General features: G+C 37.0%; 2 protein-coding genes and 1 long non-coding RNA gene across 6 annotated transcripts in view; 2 read left to right on the top strand and 1 right to left on the bottom strand.

Annotated features, from left to right (window-relative positions):
* LOC141518969 (uncharacterized) overlaps positions 1-22,505 on the bottom strand; it is a 205,366-nt gene that overhangs the window by 67,009 nt on the left and 115,852 nt on the right. The gene's annotated exons all lie outside the window — the stretch shown is intronic.
* LOC141518965 (membrane-spanning 4-domains subfamily A member 14-like) overlaps positions 1-22,505 on the top strand; it is a 53,694-nt gene that overhangs the window by 20,497 nt on the left and 10,692 nt on the right. Inside the window, exon 6 of one of the 4 annotated variants that reach the window (XR_012477323.1) lies at positions 5,774-9,224. The exons of 2 other annotated variants lie outside the window; for them this stretch is intronic. Coding sequence is in view for 1 of the 2 variants with exons in the window: in XM_074231389.1 (XP_074087490.1) it covers positions 2,182-2,190 (9 nt within the window). In the remaining variant the exon portion in view is untranslated. Of the gene's footprint in view, positions 1-2,181; positions 2,269-5,773; positions 9,225-22,505 lie in introns of those variants that run through there. One more of the 4 variants, XM_074231389.1, reaches the window with a different exon arrangement.
* LOC141517179 (uncharacterized) lies at positions 12,926-14,553 on the top strand. Its single transcript, XM_074228035.1, is given in 3 exon segments — positions 12,926-12,997; positions 13,440-13,586; positions 13,588-14,553. Coding segments are annotated over 3 exon segments (1,011 nt in total). The 3' UTR covers positions 14,380-14,553.

The following is a 22,505-nucleotide window of genomic DNA, read 5'->3' as shown; positions in this document are numbered from 1 at the left end:
AATTACAATCAGCAACAGCAACTGTGGAAACATATGGAAGTAACTTCTATGATGGACTTATGATAAAGAATATGACCCACCAGAGACAAAGCTGATGGTATCAGAATACAGACTGAAACACATTTTTTCCCTCTTTATTTTACTTTATTTTTCATAAGGTTTTGTATTTTTGTGGAGGTGGGGGTATTGTGTTTACTCTTCAGCAGGAATATTTTGGTAATGTGTAAATAAAAAATAAATAGAAATAAAATAATAACATATCAAATGTCATATATTTAAAATATGTTACTTATCAGATGTCATCAATTCAGCTGAATTCATTTCCAAATTATCTCATATATAAAATCATTAATATGGCATGTTATACGAATCACATCTAAAACCAGATTTGCAATTATATATGCAAGAAAACCATAAAGAAATTATAACAATAATCTACATTTACATAGTATTTAACCATTCACCAGTCATGGTATAAAGTACTTCTCAATAGCTAGATCCTTAAAACAATATTGGGAGTTGAATACCATCATTATTTTTCTCTCTACAGATCAAGAAACTGGGGGTAAATGGAGATAATACTCTTAAGATTACCCAACTAATAAATTTCTGAGCCCAAAGTGTAACTTTGGTTTCCCTGCATTTTCCCAGTATTTTTTTAGATACTACAATTAATAAGAGAACACATTTGAAAAGTCAAATCTATTTTTTTTGTACTTCTACCTTCTCTTTCCCCTGAGGCTCTGGTCAGCCAAATGTGGCTTCCAAAGCTGCAGATTTGTATTCTTGTCTGTTTGCTTTAGAGCACTTAAGATTCTAAAGGCTGAAGAATATGCTTCTGGAATGGTCTTTCAGGGATAGAGTCTTATATTTCCTAATCATATTTCAAACTATATGACTAATCTTCATTCCAAAGAATTTCTCCTTTGCGATTTAACATAAAATTTTACACAGCCCCAATGAGTTACTGTTGCCCCTTTAGGTTCCTAAAACCATACAAATGTTTGGTTTCTTTCTAAAATCCTTTGGCAAGCTTGCTTCTTTAATTTACCTAAACAATTAATATAAAGTTTTGAAAATTCTACTCCAACCTTTCCCAAAGATATTCCTAGTTCCTGGTCACCTCCTCTACCCCATCATTGTGAATCTGGGCCCAGGCACAGGGGTGTGGAGGTAGGTAGCCCCACCTTAGGGACTTCTCTTCAGTTAAAATCACCCTTTCCATTCCTTAATTAAATTTTACTCATTTTAAAGTTGTTTTAAACAATTCATTTTCTCAGGGAGGCTAGGTGGATAGAGAGCACCGACCTTGGATTCAGGAGTATCTAATGAGTCCAAATCCAGCCTCAGACACTTAATAATAACCTAGCTGTGTGGCCTTGGGCAAGCCACTTAACCCCATTGCCTAGCAAAAACTAAAAAACAAACAAACAAACAAAAAACAATTCATTCTCTCTTTTCATAATCAAGAAACAGCTAACAAGAGATAGCTATAAAATACAAAAGGCACACCTGCTTGTTTGGGGTTTTTTTTCCTTCACTCTGGGATTACTTTCAAACAAGTTGCCTTCCTTTAGTACACTAAACTAATAGGTTTATCACTCTAATTTAGAGGAAAAGTGATCTATGTTTTATCTACTCCAAAAACTTTTACGGAATTTGATTCTTATTTTTTCCTTAAAACAAACTCAAAAGAATGATAGCCAAAACTCATTAAGAGATTTCAACATATGTTAAGCTTCTGCTAAGTAGAACAAAAAGAATGAGGAGTTCTTGGAATTACCTAAAGCAGAAGTTCTGTCTTATAATCTTAAAATGTTTAGTCTCCAAACTCCTTAATGAGTAATGATTAATAATTAATCCACACATCCAAACTCTACTACAATGTCCTTAACAGTTCTACAAACTAGTAAAACGTTTTACTTTTTTTGTTTATATGGCTTTAGCTCTGTAATTTAAACATGACTAGGGTTGAAATCATAGAGAAAAAAATATCTTATGGGGTTGGGTTTTCTTTCTAAGCTAATCTCCCAGAGAAAGCCTATAGTGGGAGTTCATCCTGCTTATTGTGTAACAGAAAACTGCTTCAAATATGAAACTTCATTAATCTTTCCTAGCATTCTAAATTCTTAGACTGCAGCTTTTTAGCAGTTTTTCTGACTGGTTGCATTTTCCTATTAGAAATCTTAAACAGTTGCAGAAGTATAAACAATACTAAACATGAAGCAAGACAAAATTTTCCTACATTTTACAGAGAAACAAAAACACAGACAAAAAGGTAAGACACACATAAACTTGATAGTTTTGATTTATTCAATTTGTAATAATGAAAAAGGAGTCAAATTAGGGTCAAAACAAATTACCAGTTGAATTTCTTGAGATTTATGCAAAATATCACATAATTCAATTGTGCAGCCTGCTTCCTAAACTTCCCATGTTGGGGAAAAACTTATTTCTAAACTTCCCCACTGCTGGGAGGAGATCACTAGTATAATCCTATACTTACACCCAAACCCTACAATAATCTGGAAAAATATGGGTTTGAAAGCAGGAGTTGAAATTTTGGTGGTCTTTCAAAAAAAAAAGTGAAAAATGAACTGAAACACCCTAAAGCAGGTGTGTCCCACCCACAGCTATAAGGCAGTCCTCAAAGTCCATACTTTATTACCTTATTGAATTTTATTATTATACTCATTGATAATATGGGTCACCTTGTAGTCGTAAATAAAATGTGGCCCTTGACAAGCTTTTGCTGGTCAATACAGTCCAAAAGTGTTAAAAGGTAGAACACCCATGCTCTAGGGAGTTTTTCACAAAGGGTATTGTCCTGGGGGTCAGAGTCCTGCTTCAACCCAGCCTGATTTACCAGAAACTGTGGTGAATAATAACTTGGGAAATGTTCTGAGCTATATCATTTATTAGAATACAGAAAACAGTGAAATTACTCAAATAACACCAATTAGGTAAAAGAAAACAATTCACCAGGATACAAAATTAAGCAATCTGATTTCTATTTGGAAGGAAAGACTAAGAACTTTCCAAATTGGGAGGAAGAAGGCAAACAGGTTGTTCAATTCCAAGAAATCAGAAAAAAGTGTGTCTCACTCCTCTAAGTTTCACTATTATGTTAAAGGAACAAAGAAACAATTAACTGATTGTCCAAAATGAGGCCTGGTGTCAGATAAGACATGCTTGAGATGTATCACTCTGAGAAAACTCCTTTGCACCAATCTTGTTAAAAACAAAGCAATTGTCTCACAATTCCCATAACTGAATAAAGTTTTCCCTGAAGACATAAATTGGACTCATAATTGAATAGAAAAGAAACTGAATTACCTTCAGAGCTGAGTCACAAGATGGAATCAGTGTGATTCCCTTCATTCTCAGAAGGCCCATCAAATAGACAAAAATAATTAAAAGCAAAAAAAAATTCTTCTGAGTTTTTAGAAGATCCTCTAATTCCATTATTGGAAATAGGGTTTTTTAAAAATACCATAAAAAGTATTCTGTGTCAAGATTTTCCTATAAATATTACATCTGCTCAAACACATAATTACTGGGGAGATTGGCCAAAGAAAAACTTCAATCTCTAGAACATGTATAGATTTACCCTTCTTGGTGAGTTTTATGACCACTATTCCCTGTCTATCTTTAATCCAACATGTGAAAGGTTAGTGAGACTACTTCCAGTCATAAGTTATAGGGGTTGATACTGTGGAGTCTTCTAATTGGCTGAGGAAATAGAAATGAAGGGGTATAGAAAAGGTTTTAGAAGATGATTATAGGACTCACTTTATGGCAGATTTTGAGGGAGAAGAATTCCTATGAGTCGCTTAGTATTTTACTGTTTCATGACCAGTTCCTAAAGCATTTGTCTTTCTTCTTCCCTTGTCTCATATATGGACCAGGCTGCAGCCTTGAGAGCTTTGACAGGCTTAAATGGCTATCAGAGGTTCTCTTGGTTAGTGGAGTGAGCTGCAAAGACAGTAGCAACAGCAGTGCAATTCAGTGAAGAGCTAGCCCTAAGGAGCATCCTGCTTGACCCACTCCAGCAGAGAACTAACTGAGCATACAATTAATCCTTTTTTATGTCTTCTCAGTTCCACCTCCTTAGCTAATTAGAAGACTCTCCACCATCTTTAACCTAAAACTATTCACCAAAAGTAGGGTCACCAAAACTCCACATGTTGAACTGTAAACAGGGAATTGTATATATGCTTTAGGTAAGCCTTCAAGAAGGGCAGATCTGAGTGGAACCTCTTTGGTCATTCCCATAATTACACATAAAAAAAACCTTATATCTAATAGAGGGATCTTAAGAAAAATGTGAAATATTAATGTGACAGAACATTATAATTAAGATAAATAGCTATTAGCTATATAAATAATAATAAGTAAATAAATAAATAAATAAATAAAAGTCAAAGAGTGGGATCAGAAGAATGAAACATATATATATATATATATATATATATATATATATATATATATATATATATATATATATATATTCACTATGGCCATATAAGAAGATACTACCCTACAGGCGAGGAGGAGTGGAGGAGTGGAGAGAGACAGACAGATAGAGATTAGAGATAGAGATAGAGAGAAATATAAGAAAAGTACATGAGAATGAATGAACAAATGGTCAAAATGTACAAAAGAGGACAGAGTTGTAATAAATGAAAATGTTATGATGCTTTATTCATTGAAAATAATTAATTTTATGCTCCAAATCATTATTTATTAAAAAATACAAATTAAAACAATTCTGAGGTATCATCTCACACCTATCAGATTTGTTAAGATGACAAAAAAAGAAAATGATCAATGTTGGAGGGGGCGTGGAAAAACTGGGGCACTGATTGTTGCCCTGTTAGTGTAGTTGTAATCTGGAGATTAAGGAGAGCAATTTGCAACTATGGCTACTGGGCAATAAAAGTGTGCATAACCTTTGATCTCGCAATGCCACTATCTCCCAAAGAGATCCCAAAAAAGGGTAAAAGATTCACATGTACAAAAATATTTATAGCAGCTCTTTTTTTATGGTGGAAAAGAATTGGAAATTTAGGGGATGCCCATCAATTGGAGAATGGTTGATTTCCCAGTTGTGCTGTATGAATGTGGTGGAATACTATTATTCTAGAAGAACTATCAGCCAGAGGACTTCAGAAAAACTTAGAAAGTCTTGCCTGAATTGATGGTGAGTGAAGTAAGTGGAACCAGGAGAATATTGTACACACATGGCAACACTGTGAGATGGATCAGCTATGATGGATGCAGCTCCTCTCAACCCAATGATCAAAGACAATTCTGAGAGATCTGTTAGGGGAAATGACATCCACATTCAGAAAAAAAAATGAGTGTGAACGCAGAACAAACTATACCATGTTCACTTTTTAAAATTTCTTTTAAGTTCCTTCTTTATCATGATTTTTCCCCTTTAGTTCTAATACCTTTTTCATAACATGACATATATAAATATGTTAAACCCAATTATACATGTACAAATGATACCAAATTGCTCAATGTCATGGGGAGGAAGGAGGAATGGAAGAGTGGTAGAAAATATAGGACTTAAAAGTTTGCGAAAGGATAAATCCTGAAAACCACCTTTGTATATTACTGGGGAAAAAAATTTAATTTTTTTAAAAAGAAATATTTTAAAGGAATAATAGTCTTGGCACAAAACATAGTATTGGGAAGTAGAAAGATACATTCAATGGAGATGACAGCAGTGGAATTGATAACCTGTCATTTCTTGGCTTTATAGGTTGTGTATTTCCTGCCTTCTGAAATCAAGGAGCCCAAAAAAACAGAGAATGTGGTAAACCAATTGCAGTTCCAAATTAAGAAAAGTACTACTGACCAAAATGAGGAAAATGTATCAGTCTCCTTAATTGGGAGTTATACTTTCTTTAAACTAAGAGCCTCAGGAGGTATTCAGGAGGTTCTATTGAAGCCTCCACAGCTTCCACTACCTATATTACCTTCACATTCCATCCAAAAAGAAGATTCACACACCTCAATTATAATTAAAGAATCCATGCGAATGTCTACATGTGATATTAGTCCACAGGAATCCATGCAAATTTATTTCTCTACCACAAGTTCATCAAGTGTGTCATTACAAAAATCAGTTTCCTTACCTTCAGTTACAAATAAGGATTTGCCGGTTTCTTCATCTTCAGGGCTAAGTTCACCAAGAGTATTAAGAGAGGTTTCCCCACCCAGCCCAAGTTCAACAAGTGAATTTAAAGAAGCTTCCCCCCTTTCCACAGAACTATCTGCAGTGAATGAATCCATTCAAAGCACCTCTTTCTCAGGCCCAAAAGAACTAAAACAAAATACAGAAATTCCCTCTTCCTTGACCAGTCCAAGTTCAAATGAATCCAAAGAAACTCCCATTTCCACAGGACATTCTGGAGTGAACAAATCTATTCCACTTCCCTCTTTCTCAGATGCAAGAAAACCAATAAAAATCACAGAAATTCTCCCTCCCCCTTCCAGCCCAAGTTCAACAAGTAAATTTACAGAAGCTCCCATTTCCACAGGACAATCTGGAGTGAACAAATCCATCCAATGTCCATCTTTCTCAAGACCAAGAAGACTGAAACAAATCACAGAAATCCTCTCTTCTCCAAGTTCAAGTGAATCCTTAGAAGCTCCCATTTCCACAGAACTACCTGGAGTGAACAAATCTATTCCACTTCCCTCTTTCTCAGATGCAAGAAAACCAATAAAAATCACAGAAATTCTCCCTCCCCCTTCCAGCCCAAGTTCAACAAGTAAATTTACAGAAGCTCCCATTTCCACAGGACAATCTGGAGTGAACAAATCCATCCAATGTCCATCTTTCTCAAGACCAAGAAGACTGAAACAAATCACAGAAATCCTCTCTTCTTCTCCAAGTTCAAGTGAATCCTTAGAAGCTCCCATTTCCACAGAACTATCTGGAGTGAACAAATCTATTCAATTTCCCTCTTTCTCAGATCCAAGAGAACCAAAAGAAATCACAGAAATTCCCCCTCCCCCTTTCAGCCCAAGTTCAACAAGTAAAATCACAGAAGCTCCCATTTCCACAGGACAATTTGGAGTGAACAAATCCATGCAATGTCCATCTTTCTCAAGCCCAAGAGGACTAAAACAAATCACAGAAATCCTCTCTTCTTCTCCAAGTTCAACAAGTGAATCCTTAGAAGCTCCCATTTCCACAGAACTATCTGGAGTGAACAAATCTATTCAATTTCCCTCTTTCTCAGATCCAAGAGAACCAAAAGAAATCACAGAAATTCCCCCTCCCCCTTTCAGCCCAAGTTCAACAAGTAAAATCACAGAAGCTCCCATTTCCACAGGACAATTTGGAGTGAACAAATCCATGCAATGTCCATCTTTCTCAAGCCCAAGAGGACTAAAACAAATCACAGAAATCCTCTCTTCTTCTCCAAGTTCAACAAGTGAATCCTTAGAAGCTCCCATTTCCACAGAACTATCTGGAGTGAACAAATCTATTCAATTTCCCTCTTTCTCAGATCCAAGAGAACCAAAAGAAATCACAGAAATTCCCCCTCCCCCTTTCAGCCCAAGTTCAACAAGTAAAATCACAGAAGCTCCCATTTCCACAGGACAATTTGGAGTGAACAAATCCATCCAATGTCCATCTTTCTCAGACCCAAGAGGACTAAAACAAATCACAGAAATCCCCTCTTCTTCTCCAAGTTCAAGTGAATCCTTAGAAGCTCCCATTTCCACAGAACTATCTGGAGTGAATAAATCTATTCAATTTCCCTCTTTCTCAGATGCAAGAAAACCAATAGGAATCACGGAAAATCTCCCTCCCCCTTCCAGCCCAAGTTCAACAAGTAAATTCACAGAAGCTCCCATTTCCACAGAACTATCTGGAATGAACAAATCCATCCAATGTCCATCTTTCTCAGATCCAAGAGAACCAAAAGAAATCACAGAAATTTCCTCTCCCCCTTCCAGCCCAAGTTCAACAAGTAAAATCACAGAAACTCCCATTTCCACAGGGCAATTTGGAGTGAACAAATCCAGCCAATGTCCATCTTTCTCAGGCCCAAGAGGACTAAAACAAATCACAAAAAAAGAAATCCCCTCCTCTTCTCCAAGTTCAACAAGTGAATCCTTAGAAGCTCCTATTTCCACAGAACTATCTGGAGTGAACAAATCTATTCAATTTCCCTCTTTCTCAGCTCCAACAGAACAAAAAGAAAAAACAGAAATTCCCCCAATTCCCCCTTCCCCTTCCGGCCCAAGTTCAACACATGAATTCACAGAAGCTCCCATTTCCACCAAATTATTTGGAGAGGACAAATCCATCCAATTTCCCTCTTTCTCAGGCCCAAGAGAATTTAAAGTCACAGAACTGAAAAATAATGCAGAAATTCCCCCTTACTCTTCCAGCCCAAGTTCAACAAGTAAAGTCACAGAAGCTCCCATTTCCACAGGACTATCTGGAATGAACAAATCCATTCAATTTCCTTCTTTCTCAGACTCAAGAGAACTAAAAAACATCACAGAATTTCCCCCTTCCTCTTCCAGTCCAAGTTCAATATCTAAATCCATAGAAGCTTCCATTTCCACAGATCAATATGGAATGAACAAATCCATCCAATGTCCATCTTTCTCAGACCCAAGAGGACTAAAACAAATCACAGAAATCCCCTCTTCTTCTCCAAGTTCAAGTGAATCCTTAGAAGCTCCCATTTCCACAGAACTATCTGGAGTGAATAAATCTATTCAATTTCCCTCTTTCTCAGATGCAAGAAAACCAATAGGAATCACAGAAAATCTCCCTCCCCCTTCCAGCCCAAGTTCAACAAGTAAATTCACAGAAGCTCCCATTTCCACAGAACTATCTGGAATGAACAAATCCATCCAATGTCCATCTTTCTCAGATCCAAGAGAACCAAAAGAAATCACAGAAATTTCCCCTCCCCCTTCCAGCCCAAGTTCAACAAGTAAAATCACAGAAACTCCCATTTCCACAGGGCAATTTGGAGTGAACAAATCCAGCCAATGTCCATCTTTCTCAGGCCCAAGAGGACTAAAACAAATCACAAAAAAAGAAATCCCCTCCTCTTCTCCAAGTTCAACAAGTGAATCCTTAGAAGCTCCTATTTCCACAGAACTATCTGGAGTGAACAAATCTATTCAATTTCCCTCTTTCTCAGCTCCAACAGAACAAAAAGAAAAAACAGAAATTCCCCCAATTCCCCCTAACTCTTCCAGCCCAAGTTCAGCGAGTGAATTCACAGAAGCTCCAATTTCCACCAAATTATTTGGAGAGGACAAATCCATCCAATTTCCCTCTTTCTCAGGCCCAAGAGAATTTAAAGTCACAGAACTGAAAAATAATGCAGAAATTCCCCCTTACTCTTCCAGCCCAAGTTCAACAAGTAAAGTCACAGAAGCTCCCATTTCCACAGGACTATCTGGAATGAACAAATCCATTCAATTTCCTTCTTTCTCAGACTCAAGAGAACTAAAAAACATCACAGAATTTCCCCCTTCCTCTTCCAGTCCAAGTTCAATGACTAAATCCATAGAAGCTTCCATTTCCACAGATCAATATGGAATGAACAAATCCATCCAATGTCCATCTTTCTCAGACCCAAGAGGACTAAAACAAATCACAGAAATCCCCTCTTCTTCTCCAAGTTCAAGTGAATCCTTAGAAGCTCCCATTTCCACAGAACTATCTGGAGTGAATAAATCTATTCAATTTCCCTCTTTCTCAGGCCCAACAGAATTAAAAAAAAACACAGAACTAAAAAAAAACACAGAAATTCCCCCTAACTCTTCCAGCCCAAGTTCAGCGAGTGAATTCACAGAAGCTCCCATTTCCACAGAATTATTTGGAGAGGACAAATCCAACCAATTTCCCTCTTTCTCAAACCTAAGAGAATTTAAAAAAAAAACAGAACTAAGAAAAAATGCAGAAATTCCCCCTAACTTTTCTAGCCCAAGTTCAACAAGTGAATCCACAGAAGCTCCCATTTCCACAGGACTATCTGGAATGAATGGATCCATTCAATTTCCTTCTTTCTCAGACTCAAAAGAACTAAAAAAAAACACAGAAATTCCCCCTAACTCTTCCAGCCCAAGTTCAAGTAAATCCATAGAAGCTTCCATTTCCACAGCACTATCTGGAATGCACAAAACCATTCAATTTCCTTCTTTTAAGGGCTCAAGAGGACCAAAGAAAATCACAGAAATACCCCCTTCCTCAAGCCTACATGCAAAGGGCAAATCCACACAATTCCCCTCTTTTTCAGGTCCCAGTGAACCGACAGAAGCCAAAGTTCCTCCTCCTTATTCCAACATAAGTTCAAGTGAATCCATGGAAATTCCTCCTTCTTCTGGCCTACTTGCCACTATTAAATCTATTAAATCCCTTTCTTTCTCAGGGTCCATTTCACCCATAGAAATTAAAGGGGTTCCTTCTCTCTCCTTCAGCCCAAGTTCAATCAGTGAATCCATAGAAGTTACACCATCCTCAAACCTAATTACAAAGAGCACATCTGTGAAATTCCTCTGTTTTTCAGGGGTTATGGCACTAAAAAAAATCAAAGAAATTCTCCCTTCCTCCTCCAGTCCCAGTTCAATCAGTGAATCCATGGAAGCTCCCCCATGCTCAAGCCTACTTGCAAAGAGTACATCTGTACAATTTCCCACTTTCTCAGGTGTCATGGCATTAAGAAATATGGAAAAAACTTCCACTTACTTCTCCAGCTCAAGTTCAAACAGTGACTTCCTAGAAGGTCAAACTTCCTTAGGTGCAACTGTAACAAGCACATCTGTACCATGTCCTATCTCAGGTGCCAGTGCAAAACAAGAAAACACAAAATCTGAATCTACCAAACATTCCTTTGGCTCAGATTCAATTTCAAAAAGCAAAACAGTGCAAACACCATCACTGATTAAAGCCAATGTACCTCTTCAAAGTATGGGAATTGGTCAATTTTCACACTTCAGCAAAGTGAATAAATCTGAACAAGCTACTTCTTTTAAAAGTCTAAATAGTGTTAAAGCATACACCCAAGTCCCTTCTTTCTCTGAAATAATATCAGTGAATGTGAAATGTACCTCAGGTGCAAGTTCCCAAGGAGAATTTTCAAATGAAGACCCTTTCTCCAGGCAATCTTCACAGAAAAAATCCACCGAGGTTCTCTCTACTTCTGACACAAGATTTTCAAGAGAGTTTCCCTCTTTGACAGATAGCAAATCCACAAAAGAACATAGTTTTTCTGACCCAATTTCACTGAGGATCTACACCAAAGACATTTTCTCCTCTTCAGTTCTAGAATCATTAAAAGAATCCATACATGATACCAATTTGCTCGATAAAACTTCACCAAGAAGTGCAAAATATGTTCCGCCCTCTTCCAACATTTTAGTGAGCAAATCTAAGGAAATTTTTGCTTCCTCTGATCTAAATTTGGCAACTGTTGACAAAGAAGCAGTCATGGCTTTCCCAAATCCATTTTCATCCAGAGAATCCATGCACATTCCCAAATTCTCAGACTCAGAACAACCACAGGAAGTCATTCAAGCTATTTCAACCTATCATGCTTTGTCAGTGAGTGAATCCACACAAGTTTCTATTTTCTCTGACCCACATTTGAATTCCCCCATTGAAATGTCATCCAAAGAATCCATGGAACTTCCTGGTACCTCTGCCAAGAGTCCTTATCAAGATGCCACACAAATTCCCCCTAGGATTTATATGCTATCAGTAAATAATTTCACCCAGATTACTGTTTCTAATCAAAATTCATCAACTGCTGATGAAGTCATGTCTTTCCCAGGGCCATTACTATACAGAGAATCCATGAAAATTCTTGATTTTTCAGAGACAGGATTACCAGAGGAAGTCATTCAAACTCATCATACAATGAACAAATCCACACAATTTCCTATATTTTCTGATCCAAGTTTACTGAAACTAAGGACAAAAGAACTTCCATCTGTCCCAATTGTAATTTCATCAAAAGAATCAATTCATATTTCTGATTACTCTGCCAAAAGTTCAAATCAGGAGGCCTTGCAAGTTCCCTCTAACAGTTCCTCTATTTCACTAAGCAAGTTTGAACAAGTTTTCACTTCCTTAGACCCAAGTTCATCAAAGATTGTCAAAGATGATATGTCATTCCCAGGTTCATTTGCAAATAGAGAATCCACTCAAGTTCCCACTGTCTCAGGCACAGGATTACCACAGCAAGTCATTCAAGCTCCATTAATCTATCATGATATGTCAGTGAGCAAATCCACACAAGTTTCCATTTTCTCTGAACCCAGTTCACTGAAAGTAAGCACAGAAGAACTACCATCTTTCCCAAGTATTATTTCATCAAAGAAATCCATACACATTTCTGATTTTTCTGCCACAAGTTCAAAACAGGAGGCCTTGCAAGTTCCCTCTAGCAGTCCTCCTATTTCAGGAAGGAGGTCAACACAAGCTCCTGCTTCTTTTGACCCAAAATCAGCAAGAATAGTCACAGATGTCATATCATTCCCAGGTCCATTTTCTAAAAAGGAATACATGGAAGTTTCTGACTTCTCTGACACGAGATTACCACAGGAACCCATTCAAGTTTCTTTAAACTATGCTACTACATCAAGACCACCTACACAAGTTCCTACATGGTCTGACTCAGAGGCATCCACAATTAACCAAGAAGTGCCATCAATCCTACATATAATGTTATCAAAAGAATCTATGAAAGTTCCTGAAATCTCTGTCAAAGGTTCTTCTCAAGATGCCATGCAAGTTCCCTCTGGAAGTCCCAAACTTTCAGTGAATAAACCCACAGAAATTTCTGTTTTCCCAGAACTAGGTTTCTCAGATGCTCTTGACAAAGAAGTCATGTCTATCTCAGGTCTAGTTTCAGACAGAGACACCATGCTTGATTTTGCAGACAAAGAATTACCAGAGGAAGTCATTCAAGTGCCTTCTACCTACGATGCTTTGTCAGTAAGCAAATTCACACAAGTTCCTTTATGGTCTGACTCAGGGTCATCCAGCAAACTCCCAGAAGAATGTACATCAGTCCCACCTACAGCTTTATCGAGAAAATCTACAAAAGTTCCTGATAGCTCTGACACAACATCTTATCAAGATGCCATACAACTATCCTCTAGGATTCACAAACTATTCCTGAGTAAGTCCACACAAATTTCTGCTTTCTCTGACATAAATTCATCAGCTCCTGACAAAGAAGCCATAGCTTTCCGAGGTAACAGAAAATCCATGCAAGTCCCTGGTTTCTCTGATACAAGATTGCAACAGGAATCCATGCAAATCCCCTCTGCCAAATCTCCTCTATCGCCTAGAAGATCCACACGAGCTCTTATTTTCTCTGACTCACATACATTCACAACATTCATAGGGGAAAGTCCATTATCCCCAGTTCTAGTTTCATCAAGTCCCTGGTTTCTCTGATAGAAGTTCACCTCAGCAAACCATGAAAGTACCCTCCAGCCTCCATGCTATTTCATTGAGCAAATCTATACAAGTCCCAATTTCTGACCTACGTTTATCAACCATTTATCTAGAAGAAATTCTCTTTCTCAGGTTCATTTTCATCTAGAGAACCCATGCAAGTTCCTAACTTTTCTCATATACATTTACCAAAAGAAATCATACCCTTTACCCCTTTTGCTCTTGCAATGAGCAAATCTATTCAGGTGTCTTCTCTCTCTGATCCAAGCTTAACAACTATATGTGTAAGAGACAGTTCATCTTTCTCAATTCCAATTTTGTCAAGAGCATCTATGCAAGTCCCTAAGAATAATTTGCCAAAAGAAGCTGTACAAATTCCTTCTTCCTATCCTGCCATTGCTATTTGCAAGTCCACACAAATTCCCTCCTTCTCATCCCAAATACGCATAGAAGATTGTCCCATTTCATCCAGAGAATCCCTACAAATTCCTTATTTTGATGACACAAGTTTACCCACAGAAGAGAAACAAGTTCCCTATACCTCCAGTACTATTTCTATAAGAAAATCCACACAAGTCCTTTCTTTCTATGGCACAAGCTCATCAAGCATAGTCATAGGAGATATTCCATTCTTCATTGTTCCAATTTCATTAAGAGGTTCCACAAAAAATCCTGACTCCTCTGACATAATTTCAACAAAACATGAGCAAATTTCCTTGGTCTCTAATGAAACTTCAATGAGGAAATCTTCACAAGTTTCTTCTTCTTTGGTACTATATACATCAAACAGATCTATCCAATTTCCCTCTTACTCAGGTCTCTTTTCTTCGAGACATGTACAAGTTCCTTCTATCTCTACACAAGTTCAGCAAGTGAATCTTTTGGAGTGCTCTCACGGTCAAAATCATATTTAGTAAAACCTCCCAAGGAATTTTCCACTTTAATTAGGGGAGTTTCACTGACCAAACATGGGCAAATTCTTTCTTTCTCTGGCACAATTACATCAAAGGAATACATGGGAATTTCCTATCCTTCAGGTCAAATATTCAATATGAGAATCAGAGGAAATTCACTCTGTCTCAGGTTCAACTTCCACAAGAGAATTTATGGATATTTCCTCTTAACATTACATTCAGAGAGAGCATCCATTCAAAATTATTCTGTCTTTTATTTGAGGTCAATAGCAGAAAGAGATGCTGCTATTTACAGACTAAGTTCAGCAAGAAAAATGAGAGAAGTTTATGCTTTCACTGCTCCTACTACCTCAAGTAAATCTTTGCAAGTTCCCTCATTTCCCAGAATAAATTTTCAAACTCTTTTTCCCTATGGCCAAAATTTAGAAAGCAAATCCATACAATTTTGTTCTTTCTCAAGTGTCTGGACTTCAAATGAATCTATGAAAAATCTAGTATTCTCTGGAACAACTTCAGGAGGAAAATTAATACAAGGTTTATATCTCTCTATTCCAAATTCATTAAAAGAATCCTTTGAATTTCCCATTGTCTCTGGACCAAGTTCAACAAGAGAAACTGTAGTTCACCTTTCTTCTGTGTTAAGCTCAACAGGCAATATAGAAAAGGAGGGTGTATTTTTGGCTACTTCAAGCTCACCTGGTAAATTCTTAAATGGTTTCCATTCTTTGATACCCACATTATTGAGCAAATCCATACAATTTCCTTCTTTAACAGTTACAAGTTTGGCAAAACAATCAATGGCAAAGTCAAGGCAAGAATCTGGACAAGGTTCAGTTCTCTCTTATCCAGATTCATTTAATGAATTCCTTGAATTTCCCCATGTTCACTGAACTTAGATCAACAATGGAATCTTTAGAAGTTGCTATTTCTTCTATCTTAAATTCAACAAAAGAATTTTCAGATGAGAGTTTAGGTTCTGCCAGACCAACTTCAACAAAAGAATCTCTGCAGTCTTTTCAAAGAAAATTCAAGAACACTTCTCTTAGTCCCAAAATAACATAATTGAGCAAAACAATATAATTTCCTTCTTTCACAGGTCCAATTGATTTGAAAGAATATATGGAAGCCACTGTGTCAAGTTCAAAAAGAGACTTAATACAAGGTCCACTCTTCCTTGTCCGAAAACCACTGAAAGAATCTTTCAAACTTCCCATTTTCTCTAGGCCAAGTTCAAAAAAATCTTTAGAAATAACCCCCTTTATACTTCAAGGTCATCAAAAGAATCTATGGAAATTCTACCTTCTTCTAGGATAAGATCACAAAGAGAATTCATAGAGAGTGAGAGTACTAGTTCTTATACTACAAGTTCAAGAAAATCAAAAAAAGCTTCCTTCCATACAGTCATAAAGAAGTAAACATACCCATACAATTTCCTTTGTTCTCATGCCCAAATGTTTTGTCTGTTTCAAGTCCAACGACAGAGTGCATACAATGTCTGGATATGACAGGAAAAGAATTAAAAGAATCCACAGATATTCATGCATTTTCTAGGTCAAAATCAACAAGAGACACATTAGAACTCCCCCCTTTATCCCCTATAATTTCATTAAGAGAATCAAGAGAAATTCTTCCATCCTATAGCTTTAGATCACACACACACACACACACACACACACACACACACACACACACACATTATATATATATATATATATATATATATATATATATATATATATCAGACAATAAGAATGCAGATTCTCCCAGTCTAAGTTCACAAAAAGAATAAAAACAAGCTTCAATTCCTTATAGTCTTAAGTCATTGAGTGAAGGTATACTGTTTTCATCCTTCCTGAGACAAAATTTGTCTATGAAAAGCTCACAGAGAAAGTCCACACAAGGATCAGATTTCACTGAGTCAAAATCATTTAGAGAACATTTGGAATTTTCTACTGTCTCTGAGTCAAATTCAATCAGAGAATTCATAGAATTACCTTCTCTTTCCACCTCAATTTCTATACAAGGAGCAATGGGAAATGTTAAATTTGAGGTCTCCAATTCAAATTACAGAGAAAAAGTATATGAAATATTATACCCCAAGTGAAAAAACAAACTTCCATTCCTTCCCAAATTGTCTCTAAATCAAAATCACTGCAAGAATTGTTGTATTTTTCCATCATCTCAGGGTCAAGTTCAGCAAGAGATTCCTTAAAGGTTTCTCCAATTTCCACTTCAACTTCTTCAAAAGATGTTGAAGAAGATCTTCAGTCACCTAGCTCAAGGTTTACAGAGAAAAAGAATGTTCAGACTGACATCCTAATTTCACCAAGGGAATATAAACAAGTTTCCCTTCCTTCTAACCTTAGTTCACTGAGTAAATCTAAACAATTATCACCTTCTTTAGCCATAAGGAATTTGCCTGTAGAAAGTTCATGGAAAGAGTTCACAGAAGGTATAGCTGTCTCTGACTCTACATCATTGCAAGAATCTTTAGATACTTCCAATATCTCTGGACCAGGTTCAGCAAGAGTATACTTAGAAGTTCCCCTTCACTGACCTTCAGCGTCTTCACAAAGAGCAGCAAAAGATCTTCCATCATCTAATTTGAGGATTCCAATAAAAATGCTGGAGGAAAAAAGTGTACTCTCAGACACCTCAACTTCACCAACAGAATCCAAACATGTTTTCCTTCAAGTCTTATGTTACTGAATAAAGTTATACAAATGCCTTCTTTCTCAGGCACAAGAGATTTATTTGTGCAAAGCTTGAAGAAAGAGTCTGCACAATATCCACATTTCTATTATTCATTGGTAGAAAATTTGGACATTTCAACTATCTCTTCATCACATTCAATAAGAAAATACTTTCAAGTCCCTCTTCCTTCCATTCCAGCTTCTACAAAAGAATCTGAGGAAGCTCTTCAATTATCTGGCTCAAAGTCTCCAGAAGAATGCATAGAGATCAAGAGTGCTCAGTCTGCCATTCAAAATTCACAGACAGTATCCAAAGAAGCTTTTAGAAAAATGTCACAGAGCGAAGCTATACAGCATCGTTCTTTCTTAGGCATGAGAGTTTATTCTGAGGAAAGCTCATGGATAAAAGTTATACAAGGCTCAAATGTCTCTGACTCAAAATCATGGCAAGACCATTTGAATGTTCTCATGACCTCTGGGTCAAGTTCAACAAGAGAATGTGTAGATCCTCCTCTTCTTTCCATTTCACCTTCTTTAAAAATAGCTGTGGGATGTCTTCCATCATCTGACTTTCATTCTCCAGAAAAACTTGCAGAGAATAAGAATGTCTAGTATGAGACCCCCAAGTTCCCAAACAGAATCCAAACAAATGAACTCTTATTTCAGCCTTAAGTTGTTGAATAAAGTCATATACATTCCATCTTCCTCAGGCACAAAGGATTTGTGGAGAGTATAGACAATGTCCAGAAGTCTCTGACTCAATTTCAGTGCAAGATTCTTTGAGCATTTCCATGACTTTGGATCCAAATTGAGCAGGAGAATCCTTAGACATTGTTCTTCCTTCCCCTTCAACTTCTTCACCAAGAGCTGCAGAAAGTCTTCTGTCATCTAACTTGAAACCACCAGACAAAATTGCTAGGGAAGAAATTGTCTGCAGTGGCAACATGAGTTCACCAAGACAGTTCAAACAAGCATCCTCTCCTCATAGTTATACTTCAGAAAACAAAACTATACAATTTCCATCTTGTTCAAACCAAAAAGTTTTCTCTCTAGAGACCTTCCAGAGAGAGTCCATACAAACCCCAAATTTTTATGAATCAAAATCACTGAAAGAAGCTTTGGACAGTTCCATTATTTCTGGGCTAAGTTCACCAAGAGAACCTCTATGAATCCTTTATCCTTCCATTTCACATTCCACAAAAGAACCTTCATAAATTTTATGTTATCTGGTTCAAGGATTATAGAAAATGCCCAATGGATCATTCGAAGTTTACAGACAGAATTCAAACAAGTTCTCTCTCCCAAAATGTCACTGAGTAAAGCTATACAGTAGCTTTCTCAGACACAAGTTTTAATTCTATGGAAAGTTCATGGAGAAAGTCCATAAAAGGTATAGATGTCTCTGAATCAAAATCATTACAAAAATCCTTGGACGTTTCTATTATTTCTGGGCTATGTTCAACAAGACAATCCATAGAAAGCAAGTTTATTTCCACTAAAGATCTTTACAAGGAACTACCAATGGACTGCTATCATCTACTCTGAAATTTCCACTAGAAATTGCAGAGAAAAAGAGTGTCCAGTCTGGCATCCCAACTTCAAGTTTCCCTTCCAGTCTTAGCTTATCAAGGAAAGCTATACAATTTCCTTCTTCCTCAAGTCCAAAGGATTTGCCTCTCATAGAGAGAAGCCAAACAGGGTCCAGATATCTCTGCCTCTAAATTATTTCAAGAACCTATGGAAATTGTCATTATCTTTGTGCCACATTCAGAAGAATCCTTTGAAGTTCCTCCTCTCTCCACTTCACTTTCTCCACAAAGAACTCAAGATCTTCAATCATTTGGCTTGCTATCTCTGGAAGAATTTGCAGAAGGCATTCAGTCTGCTCTTCCAAGTTCACCAACAGAAATCAAAAAAGGAAACCTTCCTTCTAGAGAAATGTCTCTACATAAAGCTTATAATATTCCTTCTTTCTCTGGCACAAGGATTTATTCTGTGGAAAGCTCATGGAGAGAGAGGCGGAGACATCTGCAAGAACCTATGGAAATTTCCATTATTTGGGGGCCAAGTTCTATAAGAGAATCATTTGAAATTCCTCCTCTTTCTACTTCATAAGAGGGTTCAGAGAGACTTCAATCATCTGACTGCTAACTCCAGAAGAATTTGCAAAGAAGGAGGGTATCAAGTCTGACACCTTAAGTTCAAAACAAGCAATACCTCCTTTTAGAAAAAAATGATACTGAATAAAGTTATATAATATCCTTCCTTCTCAGACATAAGGAATTTGTCTTCAGGATACTCACAGAGAGAATCTATAAAAGGTTCGGATATCTCTGAACCAAAAGTTCTGAAAATAAATCCTTGAACTTTTCCATTATTTCTGGGCCATGTTCAAGAGAATCCAAAGAAGGTGTTCTTTTTTTTCCACTTCAACTTTTTCACAAGGAGCTACTAAAGTAGATTTCCAATAGAAATGACAGAGAAAAAGAGTGCCCGGGGTTCTGACATTCCAGTATCATCAAAAGAAAACAATTAAGTTTCCCTTCCTTCAAGTCTTCATCTATCAATGAAAGCTATACAATTTCCTTCTTCCTCAGGCAGAAGGGATTTAACTAAGGAAATCTCATCAGGAGATTCTGAACAGGGTCCAGAGGTCTCTGCCTTTAAATCACTACAAGAACCTTTGGAAATTTCCATTATATTTGGGCCACGTTCAGCAGAATCTTTTAAAGTTCCTCTCCTTTCCACTTCACTTTCTTCAGGAAAAAAAAAGGTATTCCATCATCTTATTTTTTAGCTCTGGAAGAATTTGAAGGGAGGGAGAGCATCCAGTCTGCTATCCCAAGTTCACAAGTACAAAACAAAAAAAATTTCCCTTCCACCTAGAAAATATTCACTGAGCAAAGCTATGCAATATCCTTCTTTCTCAAACATAAGAAACTTTTTTGTGGAAAGCTTTGAGAGAGAGTCCACACAAGACTCCAATTTTTATGAATCAATATCAACAGGTGAAACTTTGAATTATCTCCATTATTCCTGGGCTGAGTTCGTCAAGAGAACCCCTCCAAATCTCTTTTCCTTCCACTTCACTTCTACAAAAGAACCTGCTGAAAGTCTTCTATTAGCTGGCTCAAGATCTTCAGAAGAAGGTACAGAGACAGAAAATGTCCAGTCAACCATCCAAAGTTTAAAGACTGAATCCAAACAAACCTTCCCTCCTGAAATGTCACTGAGCAAAAATATGCAATATTCTTTCTCAAGCACAAGGATTGATTCTATAGAAAGCTCATGGAAAAAGTCAATACAAGGTCCAGATGTCAATGAATCAGAACCATTACAAAAATCCTTGGACATTTCTGTTATTTCTGAACTATGTTCAGCAAGAGAATTCTTAGAAGTTCCTCTGCTTTCAACTTCAACTTCTTCACAAGGAGCTACTAAAGATGTGCCATCATCTAGTTTGAGGTTCACAATAAAAATTACAAAGAAAGTGTGTATACTCTGACATCTCAATTTCATCAAGACAATCCAAACAAGTTTTCATTCCTTCTAGCCCTAATTTACCAAGGAAAACTATACAACTTCCTTCCTCCTCAGATACAGATTTGTCTATGGAAAATTCATGGGGAGAATTCAAAGAGGGTTCATATTTCTCTGCCTGTATGTCATTGCAAGAGCCTGTGGAAATTTCTGTTATCTTTGGGCCATGTTCAGCAGGAAAATCATTTGAAGGTCCTTTTATTTCCACTTCACTGTCCTCACAAGAAACTCCAGAGGGTCTCCAATCATCTGGTTTGCTATCTCTAAAAGAATCTGCAGAGAAGGAGGGCATCCTTTGAGTTCACAAACAGAATCCAAATAGCTACACTTCCTTCTAGAAAAATGACACTGAACAAAACTATACAACACCTTTCTTTCTCAGACTTGAGGGATTTTATGTGTGGAATACTCACACACAGAGAGTCTAAATAAGGTCCAGATGTCTCTGAATCAAAAGCATTTGAAGAATCCTTGGACTCCCTTCTTTTTTAAGTCAAAAAGTTTTCACTCTAGTAAGATTGCCGAGAGTCAATACAAGACTCAAATTTCTATGAATCAAAATTAATAGAAGAATCCATGGATGTTTTTATTTTCTCTGGACAAAGAAAATTCTGACATACACACACACCCTCTTTCCATTTCACTTTCTACAAAAGAACCTGAGGAAGCTCTTCAAATATTTGACTCAAGGTCTTCAAAAGAATGTGTAGAATCGAAGAGTATTCAGTCTGCCATCCAAAGTTCACAGAAAAAAATATGAACAAGCTTCACTACCTTTTAGAAAAATATCACGAGCAAAGTTCTACAAAATCCTTTCTCAGGCACAAGGGATTTTTTTGTGAAAACTTCACAGAGAGAGCCCATACAAGGTCCAGATGTCTCTGAATCAAAAGAATTAGGAAAATTCTTGTACATTTCTATTATTTCTGGGCTACATTTAACAAGAGATTTCTTAAAAGTTCCTCTTCTTTCCACTTCAATTTCTTCACAAGGAGCTGCAGAAGGTTTGCTACCAACTAGTTTGAGATTACCAACAGAAAGTAAAGAGTCTGACAGTAAACAGTCTGACATCCAAACTTCACCAAAAGAATCCACACAAGTTTCCATTCCTTCTAGCCTTGATTTATCAAGGAAAGCTAAACAATTTCCTTCTTCCTCAGGCACAAGAAGTATTTCTAAGGAAAACTCAAGGAGAGAGACCAAACAGAGTAAAGATATGTCTCTGCCTCTAATTCATTGCAAGAAACTTTGGAAATTTCCATTATTTTTGGGTCATGTTCAGGAGAAGACTCATTAGAAGTTCCCCTCCTTTCCATTTCACTTTCTTCGAAAGAAGCTCCAGAGATTCTTCAATCATCCATCTTGCTATCCCTAGAAGAATTTGCAGAAAAGGAGGGTGTCAATCTTCCATCCCAAGTTCACAAATAGATTTCAAACAAGCTTCCCCTCCATCTAGAAAAATGTCATTCAACAAAGTTATACATATACTTCTTTCTCAGGAACAAGGGATTTTTCTGCAGAAAGGTCATGTAAAGGGAACATACAAGGTCCAGATGTGACTGAATCAAAATCACTGGAAGAATCCTTGGACTTTTCTGGTATTTTGGGGCCAAGTTGTACAAAGGAATTCTCAGAAGTTCCTCTTTTTTTTCTCCTTTAACTTCTTCACCAGGAGGTGCAGGAAGCCTTCAATCATCTAGCTTGACATTTCCAGAAAAAAATCATAGGGGAAGAGTGTGTCCAGACCAGAATCCCAAGTTCATCAAGGCAATCCAAACCAGCTTCCTCTCCTCTTAGCTTTAGTCCACACAGCATAGCTAAACAATTTCCTTCTTTTCTAAGACAAAAAGTTTTATTTCTGGAATCTTTCCAGAGAGAGACCATACAAAACCC

The sequence above is a fragment of the Macrotis lagotis genome, chromosome 3, assembly GCF_037893015.1.
Source record: "Macrotis lagotis isolate mMagLag1 chromosome 3, bilby.v1.9.chrom.fasta, whole genome shotgun sequence".
In the NCBI taxonomy this organism is placed as follows: domain Eukaryota; kingdom Metazoa; phylum Chordata; class Mammalia; order Peramelemorphia; family Peramelidae; genus Macrotis; species Macrotis lagotis.
This window is presented reverse-complemented; position numbering and strand designations above follow the sequence as displayed.